The sequence below is a fragment of the Vespula pensylvanica genome, chromosome 17, assembly GCF_014466175.1.
Source record: "Vespula pensylvanica isolate Volc-1 chromosome 17, ASM1446617v1, whole genome shotgun sequence".
NCBI lineage: Eukaryota > Metazoa > Arthropoda > Insecta > Hymenoptera > Vespidae > Vespula > Vespula pensylvanica.
The window spans coordinates 826,798-847,277 of NC_057701.1; the positions used below are offsets into that span (position 1 = coordinate 826,798).

Genomic DNA, 20,480 nt, shown 5'->3' on the forward strand with positions numbered 1-20,480 from the left:
CTCGAAGGCGCCGTTGCCACGTAACTGATAGAATCATGAATGGAAAAAGAGAGAGAGAGATAGAGACGACGCGACGAGTTTCAAAGAAAAATACGTATATTCTACAAATTTTACGTGACACCGTCTCACGTGATAGTATCGTGTGAAAATAGTAAGAATTTGACTTTCGAATAAAATGATTACATTTGTTTATCTTCTTTGATAAATCTATTTATTGTTTTTGAAATGTTATCGAAGGACGATATCGATTTAAGTAGAATTTCATTTGTTATTTTCTTTTCTCTCTTTTTTTTTTTTTTTTTTTAGAAGTATATCGATAAATCTTTCCATAGAAAAAGAAAATTCCATGTGTGCTGTATTTATGTAGAAAAGTATAACGTCATCTCTCTCTCTCTCCCTCTCTCTTTGTATAATATCCTGTCCTTAGTTTTTATCTCACCACACAGGAATTTAAAACGTCGAGAGATTATTCCAGCTTGAGTCACGAGTAAATCCTCTTTGAACCTCACCACGAATGAACTTTGTGCTAAAGAAAGAACGCTATGTATTACATATGTATATGTTCTTTCATAAACAATGGAGTAGGAAAGTTTCTCAAATTTAAAAAAAAATTATTATTTCTTGAAGAAAAAAATCGTACGGTTTGAAACCGTATAGATTATGTGTATTTCGATATTGTTTTGTAACAAATAAGATATTTACTCGAAAGTATATAATTCCATTATAACTCTCATTATAAATCGTCATTATACTCATCGAAAATACTTAAAGTATGAACGGGACGATACAATGAGGAACCTTTCGTAGGTACGTACCTGTATCCGCATTCATTCCTATGGATGCACGCCCGAGTAATATAACAATAAAGGAATGTGGAACGGTTCTTGAACGTGGCAACGTTGCACGGAGAGTTGTACATGCGAAGATAGTACCAAGTTATTTTTGTAAAATATATTTTAATATTGAGAAATAAATATATCTCAACGTTACAACAAATTTTTATGTAAAGCTAGATATTTTACAAAATGATTATATTTATATTTACCCGTAGGAAACGTTCAGAAATAATTTTATCATGCTTGGCGGGAAATGTTGATTTTACGTCGAAAGTAAACAATTATTATATTATGTGCAATCAAAATTATCATTACTAATTATTTATAACATAGTACTTGGAAGCCTTAATGTATAGATTTTATTTTCATGATTAAATTAAAAATCGTTCTTCGCGATAGAGATAATTAACTGATTATCTTTGAATTTATACGTAATTTTGTAACTTTCACGTATTGTTACAATATGAACGTTAAAAGATTGTGAAGAAATACTTCTAAAATATCTATGTATATATACCAGTATTTAATAGAGAATTCTTGAAGCATTTTTAAAATTTTCATGGTAGGTAATAAAAGTGGTCAGGTAATAAAAAAAGGGATAGTCATTAAAAGGGACGGTCGAAGAATGGGCTTCAATTTTACATTCCTATTGGTAAAGAAAGTAAGGGTAGCTTCTGTAGTTAAGAAGAAGGGCTTGTTCCGTAGGATGAAAGGAGGGAGAAATTCATTTAATCCACATTCCTCGAACTCGTCCTAGCGTTCAGTTGTACGGAAAACGTCTCGTCGAGTGGATACATTTTGTTATCGCTCGTCGCGGCAATATAATTTAATTTTCTATCAAATTTATTCAGTCGAGTTTCTCCACTACCCCGGTGAACATCCTCGTGCGAGTGCATAGAATATATTTATCTGCAAAATAAATTCAATTTGGTTCAAATTTTTTTTTTCAAAAAGTTTTATAATTGCAATTTGTGCCTGACCATTCTTTGGTTTCTTATTACAGACTTTAACACAAATAATTGATACAACATTCAAGTGCAATAAGTGTAATTAAAATTACAAACATGACAGACATTATTGAACATTTACCAAATGAATCATTGCCAGTCAGAGATTCTGGCAATGTAAGTTTATCTTCATCACTAGAGATGAAATCTGTAGATGAAGTAGATAATGTTGGTTATCGCTTTGAATCAGAGAGATTAAGAAGTTTTGAAAACTGGCCTGTGCCCTATATAGAACCAGAAAAATTAGCAGCAGCTGGATTTTATTATCTTGGTGAAGGAGACAAAGTTAAATGTTTTGAATGTAACATAGAGATATGTCAGTGGGTAGAAAATGATGATCCAATGGAGGATCATAAACGTTGGTCGAGTAAATGTAGATTTATTAAAAAACAACCGTGTGGAAATGTACCTATAGGAGCAGATCCAAATACTATACCACCAGTACGATCTAGTTTAGATGTTTGTGGAATATATCATCAAAATTCTGGAAATGATACTCTTACAGCAGAGTTACAACTTTTGAGCACTGCCAAATTAAATGCTATGGGTTTAGGTCGTACAAAGGGACCATTGCATCCTGACTTTGTTAGTTATGATGCAAGATTAAAAACATTTGATACCTGGCCAAGATCAATGCCACAGACAAAAGAGCATTTAGCACATGCTGGATTCCATTACACAGGAAATGGTGATCAGACTCTTTGTTATCATTGTGGAGGAGGCCTCAAAGATTGGGAACCTGAAGATGATCCCTGGGAGGAACATGCCAAATGGTTTCCCAAGTGTTGCTATCTCCTGATGGTAAAAGGACAAGAGTATGTAAATAAAGTCACAGGACAGCAAACATCGCCCATTTCAACAGAGGTAACTTACATTTATAATTCTCATGTTAATTCCTATTTCTTTGAATTAAATATTACTCTTACGGATTTGATTATTAACATATCCCTTCTTTTTTTTTTCAGGAGGCATTGCAAATGAACTTACCAAGTTTTATTAAAACAATTGAACCATTATCATCGGATAGCGGAGAAAATGGTCAAATTGAAAATGCCCCTGGGCCAAGTCACAGAACTGAGAGTGGCTTGAAAGTAGAAGGATCTACATCTGAAGAAATTAAAGGATGTAAAGATTTCAATAGTACGAAAGCGCACTGTAGCAAATCCGTAGATGATGCTAGAGTATGTAAAATTTGCTATAATGGAGAGTTAGGTGTGGTTTTCTTACCATGTGGACATATGGTTGCCTGTGTTGACTGTGCACCGGAAATGACGACTTGTGCCGTGTGTAGAGTACACGTAGCAATGAAAGTTAGGGCCTTCCTGTCTTGAATTGTAAAAATAAAAGTAGATTGTAAATTTTGCAAAATGTGTTAAATGAAAAGGGAACTATTAATGTATAACTACTGCATTACATTTCTCTCAACTCGATTCACGCACGTATTCACACATCCCTGCCTTATGTGAATAGTTTATAAATCGTATAGAATTATTGTAACAATTATTGTAACTAAATCATTAGTTTGTAATATTTATGTAAAGTATATTAGGTATTTTACAATTTCCAACATTATGCCGTAGAAATATACAAATAGATGATCTCAATGGAAATTAAAAGCATAGAGAAAATATGCTAAAACAAATGGTGTAATCTCCCGGGATTAGTATATTTGGAAGAAATATGTTATTCGAAACATTGTAATATATCCATAGTTGTGACATTATTAATGTATTTCCTTCAAATTTATATCCAAATTAATTGACGTATTGTGATATAACGAACGTATCGTATTAAGAGCTTGTAATTATATTTTGTATGATCAAATACTTATTACGAACGATTGTTAGCTTACAAATAAACTTTAGGAATATAATTAAAATTTCTTCTTTTCCTTTCCTTTCATTTTTATTTCCTTTTTTATATATATATATATATATATACGTATATACTGAAATCATTGCATGCAATTGAATTTAACTATATCCACTGCTTGTACTTGTTTAGACAACACATATACTATATCATCTACTATTTTCTATAGTATATGGGATTGTTATACTATTCATAAAATACATAATGTAAGTAAAATACATAGTCTTTATTAGGTGTATAACGCAATATAAAGTTCACTAGGTGTCATTTATATATATAAAGCACATGAAACATTGATAGTAATTATAAAAAGAAGTCCCTAATGTGTAAGTATATAGTGTTAAATAATACTTTATCAATATTTCTTATCATTAATTACCGATATACTAAACTTTAACATAAGCTTAACAGTGAATAAAGATATTTTTCCAAAGTGCATGAATTATACACACGTTTAATATTATTAAATAGAATTCTCTCTGCATGTAACATTACATTTGTAATCATAACACATTATATTAACATATTAAATTTATATCAATATTAGACAGACAAATGTAACATTACATAGAAAAATGGAAAATCAGATAATTGGTCGTGTGTTTGCGTAATATTTTTGCAACGGATGTATAAAAAGGGAGGCCTTTTTGAGACATATGTACCTTCTTATAGTTAAAATGGCCAAACCTTTCAATAGAAAGATCAAAAGTGTGTGCTTATTATATCACAGTTATCTCAACAAATTATATTTTTAAATAACTTTGTAAAATATCTAAATTTAGCTAAATAATTATAGTGAGAAATAAATATTGACCAATTATCAATGTTATTTTTATACAACTCATAGTGTTATAATATCTATAAAAAAGTATTCTTTCGCGCAATTTCATCCAATATTCCAATTTGTAATTATATATAACAAATTATCATAATAATGGTCTTTGTAATTTAGGCCTTAAAAATTGTTATGTGAATTTGTAATCCCTTCAAGAAAGAAAAAAAAAAAAAAGAATTCGAACTATTGGGTTTGTAAAACTAATTCCTAATCTCAAAATAAATTATTTGTCAGAAATACAAGAGGTAATTCATATATTTATAAATCAGATATTCTATTATATATCTACAGTTATTAGCAAATATCTTCAAATCTATAAAACATTTCCTTTTCTAGGATCTGCTATGACACATTGATTACATCATATTATTAAAATAGTTTGCTGTCATACATTAATGACAATATTTGTGTAAGCAATCCAGTTAAATGCTTCTTATTATGTCTGCATAAAAATTCATACACATAAATTTTTGGTACATGTGATAGGCATATACATCAAAAGCATCTGTGTATTTAGAAACATTAGTAAATTTAGTTTGATGGAAAACAGGATATTTTTTATACACTATTGATAACTACTACTTTACTATTTTTTTGTTTTATTTTATTAATTTATTTATTTTTTGCTTTAAGCTGAATATGGAAATATTTAACTTCATAGAAATAATGTATGTGTTTGTAATTACATGTGATCTGTTTAATCAAGTTGTTTCTCAATCTGTATGATTCATTAAACTGTAAAATTTGGAAATGGCATTCCATTTGTTCATATTACTAAATGTAAATGTATGCAATTCCTTAGAATAATTTTCTGTGATTTTTCACAGTAAATTTTCTGTGCATTGTCTTAGCAAAGAATACTTGACTAAGTTGTTAGAAACAACTAATGATGTATAAATATTACAATATCGTGTCTTCGCATAGCGAATTATAAAATTCCATTTTTTGTGATATCGCAAAATGTATAAGCTGTTATAACAGATTATGTAATTTTCGAGAAAAAAAATTTTTTTTTAAATAAAAAAAAAATTAAAAAAAAAAAGAAAAAGAATTATTGAATATAAAAACATTTAGGTATCTCCAGAAAAACTTAATCAAAAAAGAATACAAATATTAATTTGTAATAGCAACAGCTTATATCATTAACGTTGTACTTATTCCGAATAATATAATTCTATGTACATTCTACACATTGCTACATCAGGATAAGAAATATTTTCTTTCATTTTCAAATCCTTTGATATGTACAAGAAATAAGTTTTTCAAGTGTACATATCAGACTAGATTTTTTATTTTCGCATAAAAAAAAAAAATTTCAATATTCGCCTAAATAATCATTTAAATATTTTACTTAATAATAGAGAATATTTACAATACGTATTTTTAATGTCGATTCCTTAGATTTTTTTTTTATAATTTAATTCGTTTTACTTCATAAATTATTTTTTCTAATACCAGTATTTATTATAATTATATTTCGTGATATGTTTTTCAGTTGACATTGTTACAACAATGTAAAAAGAAAAAAATAAAGATCAATGAAGTATATATATTAAATAATAATAAAATATAATCGTACGAACAATCAAAGGATCTAAAAATGATCTTCAGTCCATGATGAAGCTGTGTATAGTATTTTGAATATTTCTTTTTCAATCCTCTGCGGTCGTAATAGTATCAATTTATTAATATTAATTATTTTCAAATCCATCAATTTTTTTAATTATAATATTGAATATTATAATCTTTGATAATATATCTACATCGCGTATAAACAAACGATTAGCGGGCGTGCGAGACGCAGCTTAGGATTTACGACTGCAAAGGATTAATATTTTCTACTTAAATGTAGATTTAAATCACGCACACTATTCTACGCATGTAATACAATAGTATAACAAGTTTATATGAAGTAATATAATTTTTAAAAATCTATAGCTTCTGATAGTTTCTATTTGATTAAAAATTAGATGTTATGGTACATAAAATCTTTCCTTTGCTTTAACACACATTAGCAAAGGACTGATATAATTATTATATCTATACACCATTTTTTTATACGGAGACAATTATACTTTGTTAATAACACGTAAACTAGTTCTATATGTGCACTGCAAAATTGCAAATTTTTGTCCCCCAATGCCTTTTACCGAGCTCAAAGCAATGAAACATTTAAGAAATGCTTAAAAAGATTGAATCTATCTAAAAACTTAGTTGTTTTAATTAATATTTACAGAATGGTTATGTGAAAGATGTGATATAATGTTAATACAAAATTTTTTTATTTTAACAGTAGGCAAATTGTCATCTTAATATTCATAGAGTCTCGATAGTTTCTCACTGTATTTATGCATCATTACTATCTAATGATAGAACTCGGTAATAAAATTCTTGTATTCTGTTGTATATTGAAAAATAGATAAAATGAAATGTGGTTATTAGAATATAATAATAATAAAAAAAAAAAAAAAAGAGAGAGAGAGAGAAAAAGAATCATCCAATTGAAAAATTAATCGAGTTCGATGCGATCTTCGAAAATATATTTTTTGTCTGACCAGCAGAAGATTAAGAAAAAAGATGATAACGATATAAACGACAAATTTTTTTTCATGCGAGCGTTCAACGTGTCGCAAAATGGAAGAACCGTTAAAGTAAAATTGCAAAAGTATTCATAGTAAATGTAATAAATTATTCCCGCTTGTTGGTGGTATTTAAAAGCTTTATATTTTCAAAATATTAATATAGCGAAAAGAATGATAGATCTTTTTTAAAAATGCAGTGTGAAAATGGCTGCAAATATTTTTAAATCTCCTTTGATAATAAAAGTCTAACCTGCACTCGTTTAAATTTGAAGAAATCGAAGATCTTTGAAGTGCATTTATTGAATGATGGGGTTTAAGCGATGAGATCTTCGGCGCTGGTGAGACGCTCGGGTTACTGGACTGTCCTCCCCCACGCCACTGAGAATATCGGTTAGTCATCTGATAAATGCAGTTTTACAACTTTTTGTCGTGCGCGCACTGCAAGTCATAGAAATAGATGGGATCGGTTTGTTAGCCACCTCCGCTACTACTTCATGCTTAAGCGCTAAATGTAGTTTACATAATGCTCAGGCCTGGGCAAATATACGTATGTATGATTTGAATAAACAATGTTACGTTTCCATGTATGTGAAAATAAAAACAACAAATTTTTTGTGCAATTCTTATCAGTGTTATTATTTGTCCAGGCCCAGATAATTTTATAAGGAATGATGTTACTTCATGCCAACATAAAAATCCACAGTACCATGCTGCAGGCATATTATAACGCGTGTTCTATAGATTGATACCAGTAATCTATTACTATGATTGTATAAAAATAACGTGTTCTCTTTATATTTGTAAATAAATGGGATACTTTTGTAATACTGTATACTGTAAAATACTTAAAAATATAATATGTATCCAGAAATGTATCCACTCTCTATTACTCTCTGTGTTATAAAATCTTAAAATAATTTAAGCATATATATATATATATATGTATATATATATATGTATATATATATATATGTATATATATATATATAAGTTGTATAAATTATATACCACCACATGCTTTAATATTGTATTATAGGACTTCTTGTTAGTAAAAGAAAGCAGAATTACGTGAAGAAGTAAAGCAAGCTTCAAAAGTTGTAAGGGGATAAGAATAAGGGATTCCTGGTGTGTTCTCAAAACACACAAAAGGAACAACGAAAGAGAGAGAAGAAAATATAAAACTGTTACTTTGTAACAACTTTGGAAAGTAACAGTTATTGAGACTTACTGCCTGAGAGAATGATAGCGGGTAACTCGGTCTGCTGACCTAAGAATCATATTCATGCCTGGTTGTGGTTGTGCAACCGAATGATTTGTAGACGAGTTCGTAGCACGGGCCTCTGAGATGCATGAAGTTCTCATACTCGCCTTTGTCACTGGTTTTGATATAGACATAGATGTAACAGGAGTAGTAGTAGTTGTATTGTTGTTGATATTATGGATCTGTGTTGTTGGTTTAGATCTAACACGGCGGGTAGGTGGATCACAGCTATTGTTGACCAGCCAACTGTTTCTACAATTTCCATAGAAAGATAGAAAGGTCTAAGATTTAGTTTATAACATGCAATATTAGAAATATAAGATGCTTCATTAATATTATTCAAAGCATGTTATTAAATGTCCAAGGCAGAAGTGCAGAAAAAGGAAGATAAAAGATAAGAGAATTGTGTTAATAAGAATGGCAATAGTTCAAAATAATCTGACCTTTTAACAACTGTTGTTGCTGTCGATCTCGCGAGTAATCTTTTTAAAGGACCTTTTTCCTTATTTCCAGCTAATGTAGCAATAGCTGCTCCTTTTTGATTTCTGGTTTGCAGTAATGGTCCTAAATATGGACTGAAAGCATAATAATTATTTGTATCAAATGACGCATGTAATTATGTATCTTATATGAATAAATAAACTCACTGAACAACTGTTGATGATCCAGTAGGAGTGCCAAGAGAAGACTGATTTACACGTAGTCTTCTTCTTCTAGCTTTAATTTGATTTAATTTATCACCTTGTGTTAAAGTAGAGGACGAGTGTCTATTTGTTGATTTAAGACTTGCAACAGGGGTAGAATCATCTAATTTGATTCCATCCACTCTGTGCATTATGCCAGAAACATTATCTTGTACCACACGAGCGTTGTTTAGATTTAATAAGAATGCGGTTTTAGGTCTTCCCATTATTGAATATATACCGTATTTATGCACTGGATTTCTATTCTCAAAATGCAATGGTTCTTTCAGCAATGAGTGAAGAAACGCCTCTTTTCTGAAGCACAAAATTCAAAATTGATTTATTGCCTACAGAAAATAGGTGTAACTATCGAAATTATATTAATTTATTTAGCAACTAAAAGAGACTTTTACTTTTATCACAATAAACATGTATTACTAATAAATCTAATGTATAAATAGTTAGAGATATTGTGCCAACTGTATAGTATATTAAAAACCATCGAGTATTTGTTACAATTTACTTGGAAACATTTCAGGAAGAATACCCACTTTTCTAGCCATTGCTGTTGATGTCCAATAACAGAACCTGGTCTACATATTCTGATCCATGCAATCGTTTCATGAGCAGTCAAATGATAATGTTTCATGATATAACATCCTATGAGAGAACCAGTTCTTCCAAGACCTGCCTTGCAATGTACAGCTACAGCACCACTTGCATTTTCTGATATTTTAAGAAATTGACGCATAATCGAGTCTGTTGGCGTCGAACCATCCACAAAGAAAAGATCTTTGTGTTCGAAGCCTGCTTCTATGAAACTTGAAGCATCGTAGATTTTTGTATTAAGTCGTATAACCGTAGAAACATTATTACGACGAAAATAGTTAAAATAGGATTCTGGTGCATGTAGTGGATATCCTGAAAACAGATCTAGTATCAAAAATGTCCATGCGTTTACAAAATAATAAGATAGATAACACAATGTACAATATGTACCATTCTCAATTTTAGATTTTGCATGTGGGCCACAAAAAGCAATGAATTTTCCAGGAACTATCCAATTTAAATCTCCATTCTCAACTCTTTCGAAATGTTCATACTCTTTAACTCGAAAATCTTGAAAATTAAAAAAACCAAGACGATGGCACTTATCTATAGCACTAAGACATTCATACAATGATATTTTGTAACACGGAGATCCTACAGAGGCATCACGGAACATCATAAAAGGTGGACTGTTTGGACTATTGGTCAAACATTCGTAAGCTTCTTGCACTGTATGTTTGCAGTACAGTATCTGAAATATATAAAACAGAATTACATACTTATGTATTTACAATACGATATACGAGCATGATATATTCTTACAGCATAGCTTCCTATAAGAAAGGCAGCATTCACTCTTTTTTCTGGGTACATCGTAGTATAATGTACAATTTTCTTTTTACTCAGCGTTACTGCCTTGAGTTTCTTATTAACTTTTTGACAATATTGATACAACATAGCTAGATTTAACGGACCAAAGTCTGCGTAAAAATTCTCATATACTAACTCGTCGTCAATGCTGAAGTAATGAGTGTTAGGTGTACTTTTGGGTTTTACCATTGTTTTTAATGTCGCAAAGTACAATCGATCTAAACATAAGTAGAAACGATTGATGTAAATAAATATAAATAAGGAAACTCTTAAGAAGATAAAAATTAAAATGACGACTATTAAAGGAGCAAGTAAAATATCGAAAAGTATACATATATATATATATATACATATAAAAAAAAACACAAAAAAAACAAAAAAGAAAAAAAGAAAATCGATAATCGTTTGGATAAGAGAAGAAGATCAATTACCTTTTATAATTTCGGCCGCACAAACTAAGACTTCGTCGTTAACATCCATCGTGAAGCAGAGAATTTATCGTACACCAAAGCGCAAATGGCACTCGAACGAACCTGTTATCGATGCACGATGTAATAAAGAATAACAGAGTTTTAATTAATGCTTACGAATATAGTATACGTGTGAGTAAACACGCGGAAGGTTAGAGTGGGTGATATCAAAGGTAAACTGGATTTGAACGACCCACGTACGGTAATAGTCATTTTTATGAATCTAAGAAAATTATGACGATCCTAAGACGTCATTCATGCAGAAACGAACCAATAATTCGTGGGACGAAGGCAAGTAAGATCGTCATAAGTACGACGACGCTTGACACTTACTTGCGTGACCGTTGAAAGATTCAAACTTTGACTGAAGGGGCGGCTGATCAGTTGTTACGTTGCCAAGTCTCTCTCTCTCTCTCTCTCTCTCTCTTTTTCTTTCCTTCTTTCTTTCTCTCTCTCTCTCTCTTTCTCTCTCTCTCCCTCTCTTTCTCTCTCTGCCAGTTTAACCCTTTATTTCGTTATTTAGAACACATTATTTCACTTTCTCTCATTCGCATCGAGACAACGTTGTTATCCGAGCATCGTAGTTGTCCTTTTGTGAAATGTCAGGCCTCGAGATCTTGCTAATCTCTCGCTTGTAAGGTCCTCATTATCCACCGTACGATGGTAGAGCAATTTTTGATTCCGCTGCCATGTTGGTTACCCTCGCGGCGTTAAATCGACGATACCAATGGAATGTTAAATGATAGGCGCCTGTATTCGAACGTATCCGATATGACGAGGAAACTTCGTTGAAAAGTATTGGAAAAAGAAAACGTGACTGGTCGTCTCTCGGAGACATCGAAATATCCAGCGTCGTACGCGCTTTGGCTGAACGAACGTAGAATCGGTTTAGAAAGGAGCAGAGAGAAAGACAGAGAAAGAAAGAACAAGTATAGAAGATAGAAAGAGAAAGATAGATAGATAGAGAGAGAGAGAGAGACAGAAAGAAAGAGAGAGTGAGAGTGAGAGAAACAGACAAGGAGAAAGGAAAAATGAGGAAAAATCAAGTACGAGATCTTTCGAACTAAATCGAGCGAGATTTGAACGCTTTTAAACCTTGCCAAGAATTCTTCGTGAACAGCATCACGACCTTTCACCTTCTTACATGCATACGCCTCTTTCTCTACTACGCCTACGACGCGATAACTACGTCGTACGGCGCACGTCGCAAGAACTACTATTTCGATCTCTTTTCCCTTCTCCTCTTCTTTAGACACGTAATATACCGAAAACAAACATGAAAAAATCGATATAAATAAGGCGAACGTAGAATAAAGTATATGCGATGTACCGTATATTTTGATCCTTATCAATGAGGTCTCCTTCCTCTCTCTCTCACTCTCTCTCTTTCTTACTCCCTCTCATTCTCTTTCTCTCCCTCTCTCTCACTCCTAACTCTCTTTCTCTCTGTCTGTCTCTCTCTCTCTCTCTCTCTCTCTCTCTCTCTTTCTCTCTCTTTCTATCCTATCGTATTGTATCTACAATATAAAATTGCTGTATTCTGTCATCGTTCTAGTTAAATATCGATTGATACGAAAGAAACAACGATAAAAATAAGTACAGTTCTATGAAATAATATTATTTTCTCACCTTTAATATCGGAATTTTATATCAATCATCTGTCCTGTTTGTCGGAGGAAAACTTTTTTTGAATATGTTAGGTTTCAAACTTGAAGAAAATGGCAGATCGTAGCTTGATGTTGATTAGTCGATTTCTTTCTCGTTCGACCAATCAAAACAACAGAAATCGAAAAGTTACATAGATCGAATTTTCTTCTAATTTTAAATAAATATTAGTTTTGTAATCAGTGTAAATAGCTTTGTTTTTATGATTTCTTAAGATAATTATGTTTTTTTTTATTAAAATAATATCGATGAAAATTCTCCTGAAAATCGTTTCCAAGCGCCATCGTAGGAGGAAACACGAATTAAATTCAAAATTCAACGGTCGCTTGAAGATTTTCAGATGTTTCATCCGTTTAAATGACCCAGAGTTGTCTCACGAGCTTATTGCAGTACAGTGTAAAAGACTTTTTATTTTTGTGAATGTAGCAATTCCCTTTTTTTTTTTTTTTTAAGCAACTTAATCACACGATATATTTATTAGAAAAGTCACTCTGGAAGTTCTTTTCTTAATTTATTAATTTTCATAAAAAAGATTTGAAAGATTTGCATCGTAAAAAATACGTTCGTGAATACTGTATAATTTTCGGTGTCAAGTTTTTATTATTACATAATCTATAATCATGTCGCATTTAAAATATATGAAAGAATTAAATAATTTAACTCGAATGGATGAAGCCATCAAAGGACCACTTCCACGCTGGCAGAAAAAATGTTTGGAGACTTCAAATTCAAGGTAATGCATCATATCTCGCATTATGTTATGTTCATTCAATCATCAAAATATATAATTGTTTTCTTCTCTTTTTTTTTTTTTTTCTTTTTTTTTATAGTAATGTTAGCTTGAACTCATCACGCAAAGTTATGTCTGCATCTTTTATGAATACTACTACAGGGAAGACGCCAACAGATAAAAAAGATTCAAAGAATAAAAAGACACCATCAAAAGGAAATAAAAAGTCTCCAGGTAAATAAACTTTTATGGCAATTGTATTATTAATATTAATGAAGATTAATTTTATTTTCAACAACAGGTCGTAATGTCAATACTCCTGCCAGTACACCTAATGGTGGAGATAGATTTATTCCTTGTAGATCAACAACAAACTTCGATTTAGGTTATTATAAGGTATTTTTTTTTCTTTTATAGTTAATTATTAGTATACATTTATTAATTATTTCTTTTTCATGTTTTACTTGAAAATGTAAAATTCTATTTTTTCTATTTAAGATTCAGCAGCAACAAATAGACCAAGATGGTGACAAAGGGGATAATATAAGTCCTACAAAAAAAGAAATGCAACGTTTGATAGGAGAAAATCTACATGGTGGGGATATTAATAATATGAGAGTTTTATCATATCAAAATAAAGCACCAGCTCCGCCTGAAGGATATCAGAATCCTTTAAGAGTTGTCTATAGTCAGACGAAAACACCAGCTAGTGTTAAAGCTTCTACAAGATATATCCCACAAGCCCCTGATCGAATATTGGATGCACCAGAAATTATTGATGATTATTGTAAGTATATAACAAAATACATAAATACATTACATTGTATTAAATACATTACATTGTATTAAATACATTACATCACATAAATACATTGTTTTTATTTGCAGATTTGAATCTAATTGATTGGTCAGAAAGTAATGTTTTAGCTGTAGCTTTAGGTAGTAGTGTATATTTATGGAATGCTGGAACAGGCACTATAGCACAATTATTTGAGTTAGAAAGCAACGATTATGTATGTTCTGTAGCATGGATTCAGGAAGGTCCATATTTAGCCATTGGAACTACTGTAGGAAATACAGAATTATGGGATTGTAGTGAAGTAAAAAGAGTACGTGTAATGAATGGTCATGCTTCTAGAGTTGGTTCTCTTGCATGGAATTCTCATATTTTGACAAGTGGCTGCAGGTACTTTAATAAATGTATAAAAGTTACTAAGTTTTTCAAGTTTCTTTGTATAGTATCAGATCTTACAATTATTTTCTTTTTTTTTTTTTTTCAGAGGTGGTCAAATAGTACACCATGATGTTAGACAACGTCAGCATTTAATATCATCTGTAAATGCACATGCTCAAGAAGTATGCGGTTTAAAATGGTCACCAGATGGAAAGTATTTAGCTAGTGGTGGCAATGATAATATGCTTTATATATGGCCAGTAGTTGCTGGGCAGAATCATTCCCATACTCAACCTCTTTATACATTGAATCAACACCAAGCAGCTGTAAAAGCACTAGCATGGTGTCCTTGGCAAAATAATATTTTAGCTAGTGGTGGTGGTACTGCAGATAGAACAATTAGATTTTGGAATTGTAATACAGGTGAATAAACAATTATATATTTAGTTATTATACTAATTTAAATATCTTTATAAATATTAATTAAAATATGCTCATGAAACTTATTTATATATGATTTACTTTAAATATAGGAGCTTGTCTAAATAGTATAGATACGAAATCACAAGTATGCTCTTTGCTTTGGTCTTCAACATATAAGGAAATAATATCAGGCCATGGATATGCACAAAATCAATTAACTATATGGAAATATCCAGGGATGACAAAAGTTGCAGAATTAACTGGCCATTCTAGTCGTGTTTTACATTTAGCCATGTCTCCTGATGGTACTACAGTTCTTAGTGCAGGTGCTGATGAAACGTTAAGATTGTGGAAATGTTTTCTACCTGATCCACATAAGAAGAAGGAACTTAGTGAAATTAAATCTATACCGTCTAGACTTAAGCAGTCTATAAGATAAAATTTAATATTAAATCTCTATATCGAATATTTTTAAATTTATTAGCCTTAATTATTTTCAACCATTAACTCTCTGACAAAGAAAAGATATTTTATTCTCATAAGATAAAGTATTTGATTTAGAATATTTTATTTTCTTACAATAATAGGTATGCGACCGTTGTTTCTTATGGACACGTACTTATACATTTACTTTAAGAGATATTATCTTGACTTTTAAATAATGTACTATAAAAAAAAAGAAAAAAAAAAAGAAAAAAAACTTGAAATAAATTATTTTTTCTAATATTTCGTAAATAAGTGAATTGTAATATCTGAAATAATTATATATATTTACAACTATATTTATATTCGTACAATATGTTAATAATAAGAAAAAACCATTGAAATGAAATATATATGCTGATCCCTTTTTTCCTACACCATTGGATTCAGGTACTCAGTTTGACCCAACCTTCCAGGCATATGAATACCAACAGGTGTAAGATGGTAGAATTAAACAGAAAATTAATATAATCGGTTTAAAACGTAAATATATAGTTAAAAATATTATACAATTATAATCTATATTTATATATAATGTGGAGAACATTTTGTTGACAATATTTTGATGAAATAAATCTTTGTACATACTTGAATATAGCAAATTTTGCATAAAAATGAATGATGCAGAGAGTAAGACATTATTATTGAAACCTGATCAAACAAGCCATTTAGAAAATACAAAGCAAGATGATAATGAACATAATTGGTGGGCAAGTGACAGTGGGTCAAGTACAGGTTCATATTACTCTGACAGTGACAGGTATTGGAACAATTAATAAAATTCCCATTAAAATGAATTAAATATATTGAAATTAATTATTTACATGCAATCTCACATATAGCTCAATAATTGAATGGGAGTCAGAAATTGGACCAAATGGGGAAGTATTCTATATAGAATCTCCTGTAGAAACTCTATCAAGCAATCATACATCTTGCGACGATTCAAGAAAAAGTCCACAACCAGAATTAACTCGAAGGCGTAGTACTAGAGCAGGTAAACTCATGCGTCTGCTAAGACGTAAGGACAGTAAAAGATGGAGTACAAGAAATAAAAAAGGTAATACTAATTTAGTTGGTAGTAATAAAGGAAATCAAGAAAAGGAAGGAAATGGAAATAAGGAAGTTACTTTTAGAGATTTTCAGGTACATGTAATAATATAGTTTCAATGCGTAATTTGAATAAATTAATAAATAAATAAAAATGATTTTAACTTTTTAGGCAGGTGAAATTCGTGAAGTTACTTTGTGGGTTGATCCTGAAAAAAGACATAAATTAGGAAGAAGAGCAACATTGTGTGAAGCATATTTTGGTATAACACCAGGCACTTTTTCAGATAAAGTTAGAGTTATGGTTGCTGGATTTATACCAGATGGTGAAGCAATGAAAAATAAAAATATTAAAATTGGAGATTGGTTAAAGAGCATAAATTCAAACAATGTTACATTCCAAAACTTGGATTATGTATTATCTGAGATAACTACTCCAACAAATGTAAGATAATAATTCTCTTCATATCAATATCAATATATATTAAAAATTAATATTACAATGTTTTGTTGATATTCTTTTAATAATTAAATATCATATCTAAGAGAGCATATTTATGCATATAGGTAACATTAGAACTTCAAAGAGTAGCAGGGATTGATGTTACAGCAAAAGTGCCTGGAATGAATACAGTGAAAGTAATTTTATTTTCCAATTTAAATCACGCGAATAATGTTGGATTATTTAATGTATATAGAGCATATATTATATTTCTATTTTTAGCAATCATCATTAGTACAAAATATTGTTAACAAAGGAGAAAGTGTGAACTTAATGGAAAGTTTATTAATTTATCCACTTGGTATAATATATCTATGTACTACAGATCTTTCAGAAACAGGTCAAGAATTGCAGGGTGTATTATACTCCTTTCCAAGATCTGATAATGTACATTCTACTTTATGTTCAGCAAGAGGTGCCTTTATAACATTAAATCATTTGTTACCAGAAATAGTAGGTGCACAACCAATCAGGTAAATTCTCATTCATTTTTATGTAGCTATACTATTAAAAAAAAAAATTTAATTATATACGTTTTCTTTTTTTTAGTACAACTGTACATATAGCAGGAGAAGAAATGCACATTGTATATACATCCTGCAATGAAGAATTATTATTGATTGCATTGCCAGAGAAATGGTAAATATATATAAATAATATTAGAGAGAAAAAAATTTAGAAAATGTTCTTTTTTTTTTTTATAATTCATTAAATATTTCAGTTGTAGTCTTGAAGAAGCTGGTATGTTATCCGCAGATATTGTCAAGACTTTAGAATTCACTTATCAATCATTAACAAAATGTTTTACAAATCAAGAGAATTATGATAGCATAGATCATTTTTTCTTTTTAATTATACAAAGATTATTGGATATAAAAAATTCTGAAGATAATACTAATAGTTCAAAGAGTGAAATAGATTTACAATGTTGTACAAGAAACCTTGAAAATTATAAGTTCAAAAGCAGTTTTTCAGTGGCACATTTTGTTCACTTGCCAAGAGATGCTCAAATACAAATTGATGCTGCATTAAATGAAATGGAAGCTATGGATTATAGAGATTGGGTATATATCTCTTTATATATCTTACTTAATAGTTTTAAGAATCTAAAAAATTGTACTTAGTAGTAATCATTAAATTTATGTGAATATGATACAGAATGAAGATCCTATGGATTGTCAAAGACTGTATACAATACTTGGCAGTTGCATATATCATAAATGTTATCTCCTAGGATCTCATTTACCTCATGAAGATTTAATTGAAATACATGCATTTTTACGACAAAATGGCTTGCTGAATCTGGTTAATACAGAACCTGTGAAATCTCTTGTCATATGGAAAAGAGTTTATCCTTTATCTTGTAATCGAGGAAATGTTGAGACACATAGTTCTAATCAACCATTGGTTCCAAATGGGAAATGGTTTTTACTTATTGTTGGCTATGAACATGATTTATTAGCAGTTCTTTTAGAATCTGGCGGTTGTACTGCAAAGTAAGAACGAAATTATATTTTTTATTGATACTTTTAATCTTTAATTGAAATAAAAATTTTATTGTAATCTAATAGGTATGATGACACAACCGGACCAGATGTTTTTTATGTAGAAGAAGCTCAAGAAACTCTTAAACATATACAGAAAATTGGAATAACAACATTAGCTGCAAAATGGATCACATCTAATGCCAGACCAGAAGTGATTCCTTACGAAGATAGTATATTATCAAAACAATCATCCAGCATAACAGAAAATTTATTAGGCTTTATAAAATCATCGGATGTACAAAGTGTAATACCTAAGCCAAATCTTAATACTTCTGCTAATAAAAAGACGCAAGAACTGGCTTCAATTTTAAAAAAGCGCAATTTAGAAGAAAGTCCAACAGTTTTAGGATCAGGTAAAATTAGTTAAGCTACTTTATGGTTAGTTCTTTGATAATAAATAAATTTAATATTGTTATATCCTAGTGTATTCTCTGCAAACATCAGAAGATTCGTTAAGTCAAGGAACTGGTGCAATAAGTGAAGTTAGTGATGAGGCAATGCCAATATTAGGAAGACGAGCAACTAGAGAAAAAATTAGTAGTGGATCAAAATATTCTGATGATAGTGATTCAGATATAGATATTTACAGGGTAAATATATTTTCTTCAATTAACTAACGATGTTGTATTTTCTATAGATGATTTACTACAAAGAAGAACAAATACATAAATAAGAAGATACATAAATACTCCTTTTTTCAGAATGACAGTCAGGTAATAAATAGCGATATATCCAATATACGGGACAATTTGCTAAATCAGGTGGAATATTTACTACCAAACAAATTAACTGCAGGTGAAAAAAATTATTTATATCATTATGTACATTTGGATTTAACCGAGGGTATTTTGTTATCTTCTCATCCAATTGAAACCACATCAAAAGACAACAAAATTCTAATAAATTTTAACAGATGTGTGCATATGATACATAGACTATTACATAACACAATACGTTTTAAAACAATGTTGAACCAAGATATGGATAAAACTGTAATTAACAAAAGTTTAATTGCTATTAAAGAACATGGTATTCTTTTTGAATGGGAGAACACAACATATTGGGTCATAGGACGATTATATACAACCCCACATCCAAAAGAATTGTATGTATGTTATCAGGATTCTGCACCACAGAATTTAGTTGAAATAGCATTTAGATTAAACTAATTATAGCTTCACATGGAACTAAGTTTAATAATAAATGTATTATATTTTTTTTTTTTTATATAACAACATATGTTCTATAAATATCAATTTACATTATTTTTTTCACTTTTATGAACATGTTTAGTACAGCAGTATAAAATATTGCATGTATAAAAGTTCGTAATAAAAAGGCAATGGAATAAATATTGTAAATTACAGAATGGACATAAATGTAAGTGTATATAAAATATACAAAACACATCTTTGTATATATATACAAACTATTGACTTTGTACATATATACAAAATATTAGAGAACATGTTCTTTATTATATTATCTATAAAAATGAAGTGTGTGAATGAAGACTGTAAACTTCATACGTTTTCATACAACTGCATAAGTTATCATTAATTTTTTTGTTTATACATTATTTTACTAGTTATATCCAGAAATTTTTTAAATGCTCCAATAAAATTTAAATATATGTAATAAGTTATTTTAGCCACTTTTTAATGGTTATTATTTTCTATGTAATATTATAATGTTTTATAATGTATTTTTTACTTAAATAAAAAAAAAATAAATAAATAAAAAAAAACAAAACAAAAAAAACAGATAAATTCACTTCTTGTTAAAACATATTAGGAAAGTTATTTTTTTTTTTTTTTATGTAATTTAAATGAAGGATGAAATTTTGTGTCATTACTATGAGTTACAAATTTCTAATGAAAGAAATTACTAAATAAAATACAGAATCAAATAGGGATAGAAATACATATACTGCTCCATTAA

General features: G+C 29.9%; 4 protein-coding genes across 11 annotated transcripts; 3 read left to right on the forward strand and 1 right to left on the reverse strand.

The window, feature by feature from the left end:
• Positions 1-1,380: 1,380 nt before the first annotated feature.
• LOC122635268 (dual specificity protein phosphatase CDC14A-like) lies at positions 1,381-12,289 on the reverse strand. Of its 8 annotated transcripts, XR_006328620.1 has the most exons (10): positions 11,299-12,289; positions 10,927-11,028; positions 10,448-10,713; positions 10,076-10,376; positions 9,628-9,997; positions 9,041-9,391; positions 8,837-8,968; positions 8,501-8,645; positions 3,071-3,169; positions 1,790-2,950 (listed from the first exon to the last, which is right to left on the reverse strand). XR_006328620.1 is itself a non-coding variant. In XM_043825282.1 (9 exons), the coding sequence occupies exons 2-9, from the start codon at positions 10,973-10,975 to the stop codon at positions 1,701-1,703; spliced, it is 1,659 nt and encodes a 552-aa protein (XP_043681217.1). In that variant the 5' UTR covers positions 10,976-11,028; positions 11,299-12,289; the 3' UTR covers positions 1,381-1,700. The 8 variants fall into 8 exon arrangements, 7 of the variants coding, with proteins under 7 accessions (XP_043681217.1, XP_043681216.1, XP_043681219.1 ...); XM_043825282.1 differs by lacking the exons at positions 1,790-2,950; positions 3,071-3,169 and adding an exon at positions 1,381-1,745; XM_043825281.1 differs by lacking the exons at positions 1,790-2,950; positions 3,071-3,169 and adding an exon at positions 1,727-1,745 and having other exon boundaries at positions 8,361-8,645.
• On the forward strand, positions 1,901-4,702 carry LOC122635275 (putative inhibitor of apoptosis). Its single transcript, XM_043825295.1, has 2 exons — positions 1,901-2,707; positions 2,809-4,702. The coding sequence occupies exons 1-2, from the start codon at positions 1,901-1,903 to the stop codon at positions 3,172-3,174; spliced, it is 1,173 nt and encodes a 390-aa protein (XP_043681230.1). The 3' UTR covers positions 3,175-4,702.
• A 410-nt stretch (positions 12,290-12,699) lies between the features above and the next one.
• Positions 12,700-15,681, forward strand: LOC122635271 (cell division cycle protein 20 homolog). Its single transcript, XM_043825288.1, has 7 exons — positions 12,700-13,363; positions 13,461-13,594; positions 13,662-13,756; positions 13,859-14,147; positions 14,249-14,546; positions 14,641-14,957; positions 15,068-15,681. The coding sequence occupies exons 1-7, from the start codon at positions 13,251-13,253 to the stop codon at positions 15,394-15,396; spliced, it is 1,575 nt and encodes a 524-aa protein (XP_043681223.1). The 5' UTR covers positions 12,700-13,250; the 3' UTR covers positions 15,397-15,681.
• Positions 15,682-16,043: 362 nt separating this feature from the next.
• Positions 16,044-20,221, forward strand: LOC122635267 (protein inturned). Its single transcript, XM_043825278.1, has 11 exons — positions 16,044-16,200; positions 16,283-16,586; positions 16,663-16,935; positions 17,058-17,129; positions 17,215-17,465; positions 17,542-17,631; positions 17,714-18,056; positions 18,151-18,488; positions 18,564-18,892; positions 18,963-19,129; positions 19,241-20,221. Exons 1-11 carry the CDS (start codon positions 16,055-16,057, stop codon positions 19,706-19,708), a joined length of 2,781 nt encoding a protein of 926 aa, XP_043681213.1. The 5' UTR covers positions 16,044-16,054; the 3' UTR covers positions 19,709-20,221.
• Positions 20,222-20,480: the final 259 nt, after the last annotated feature.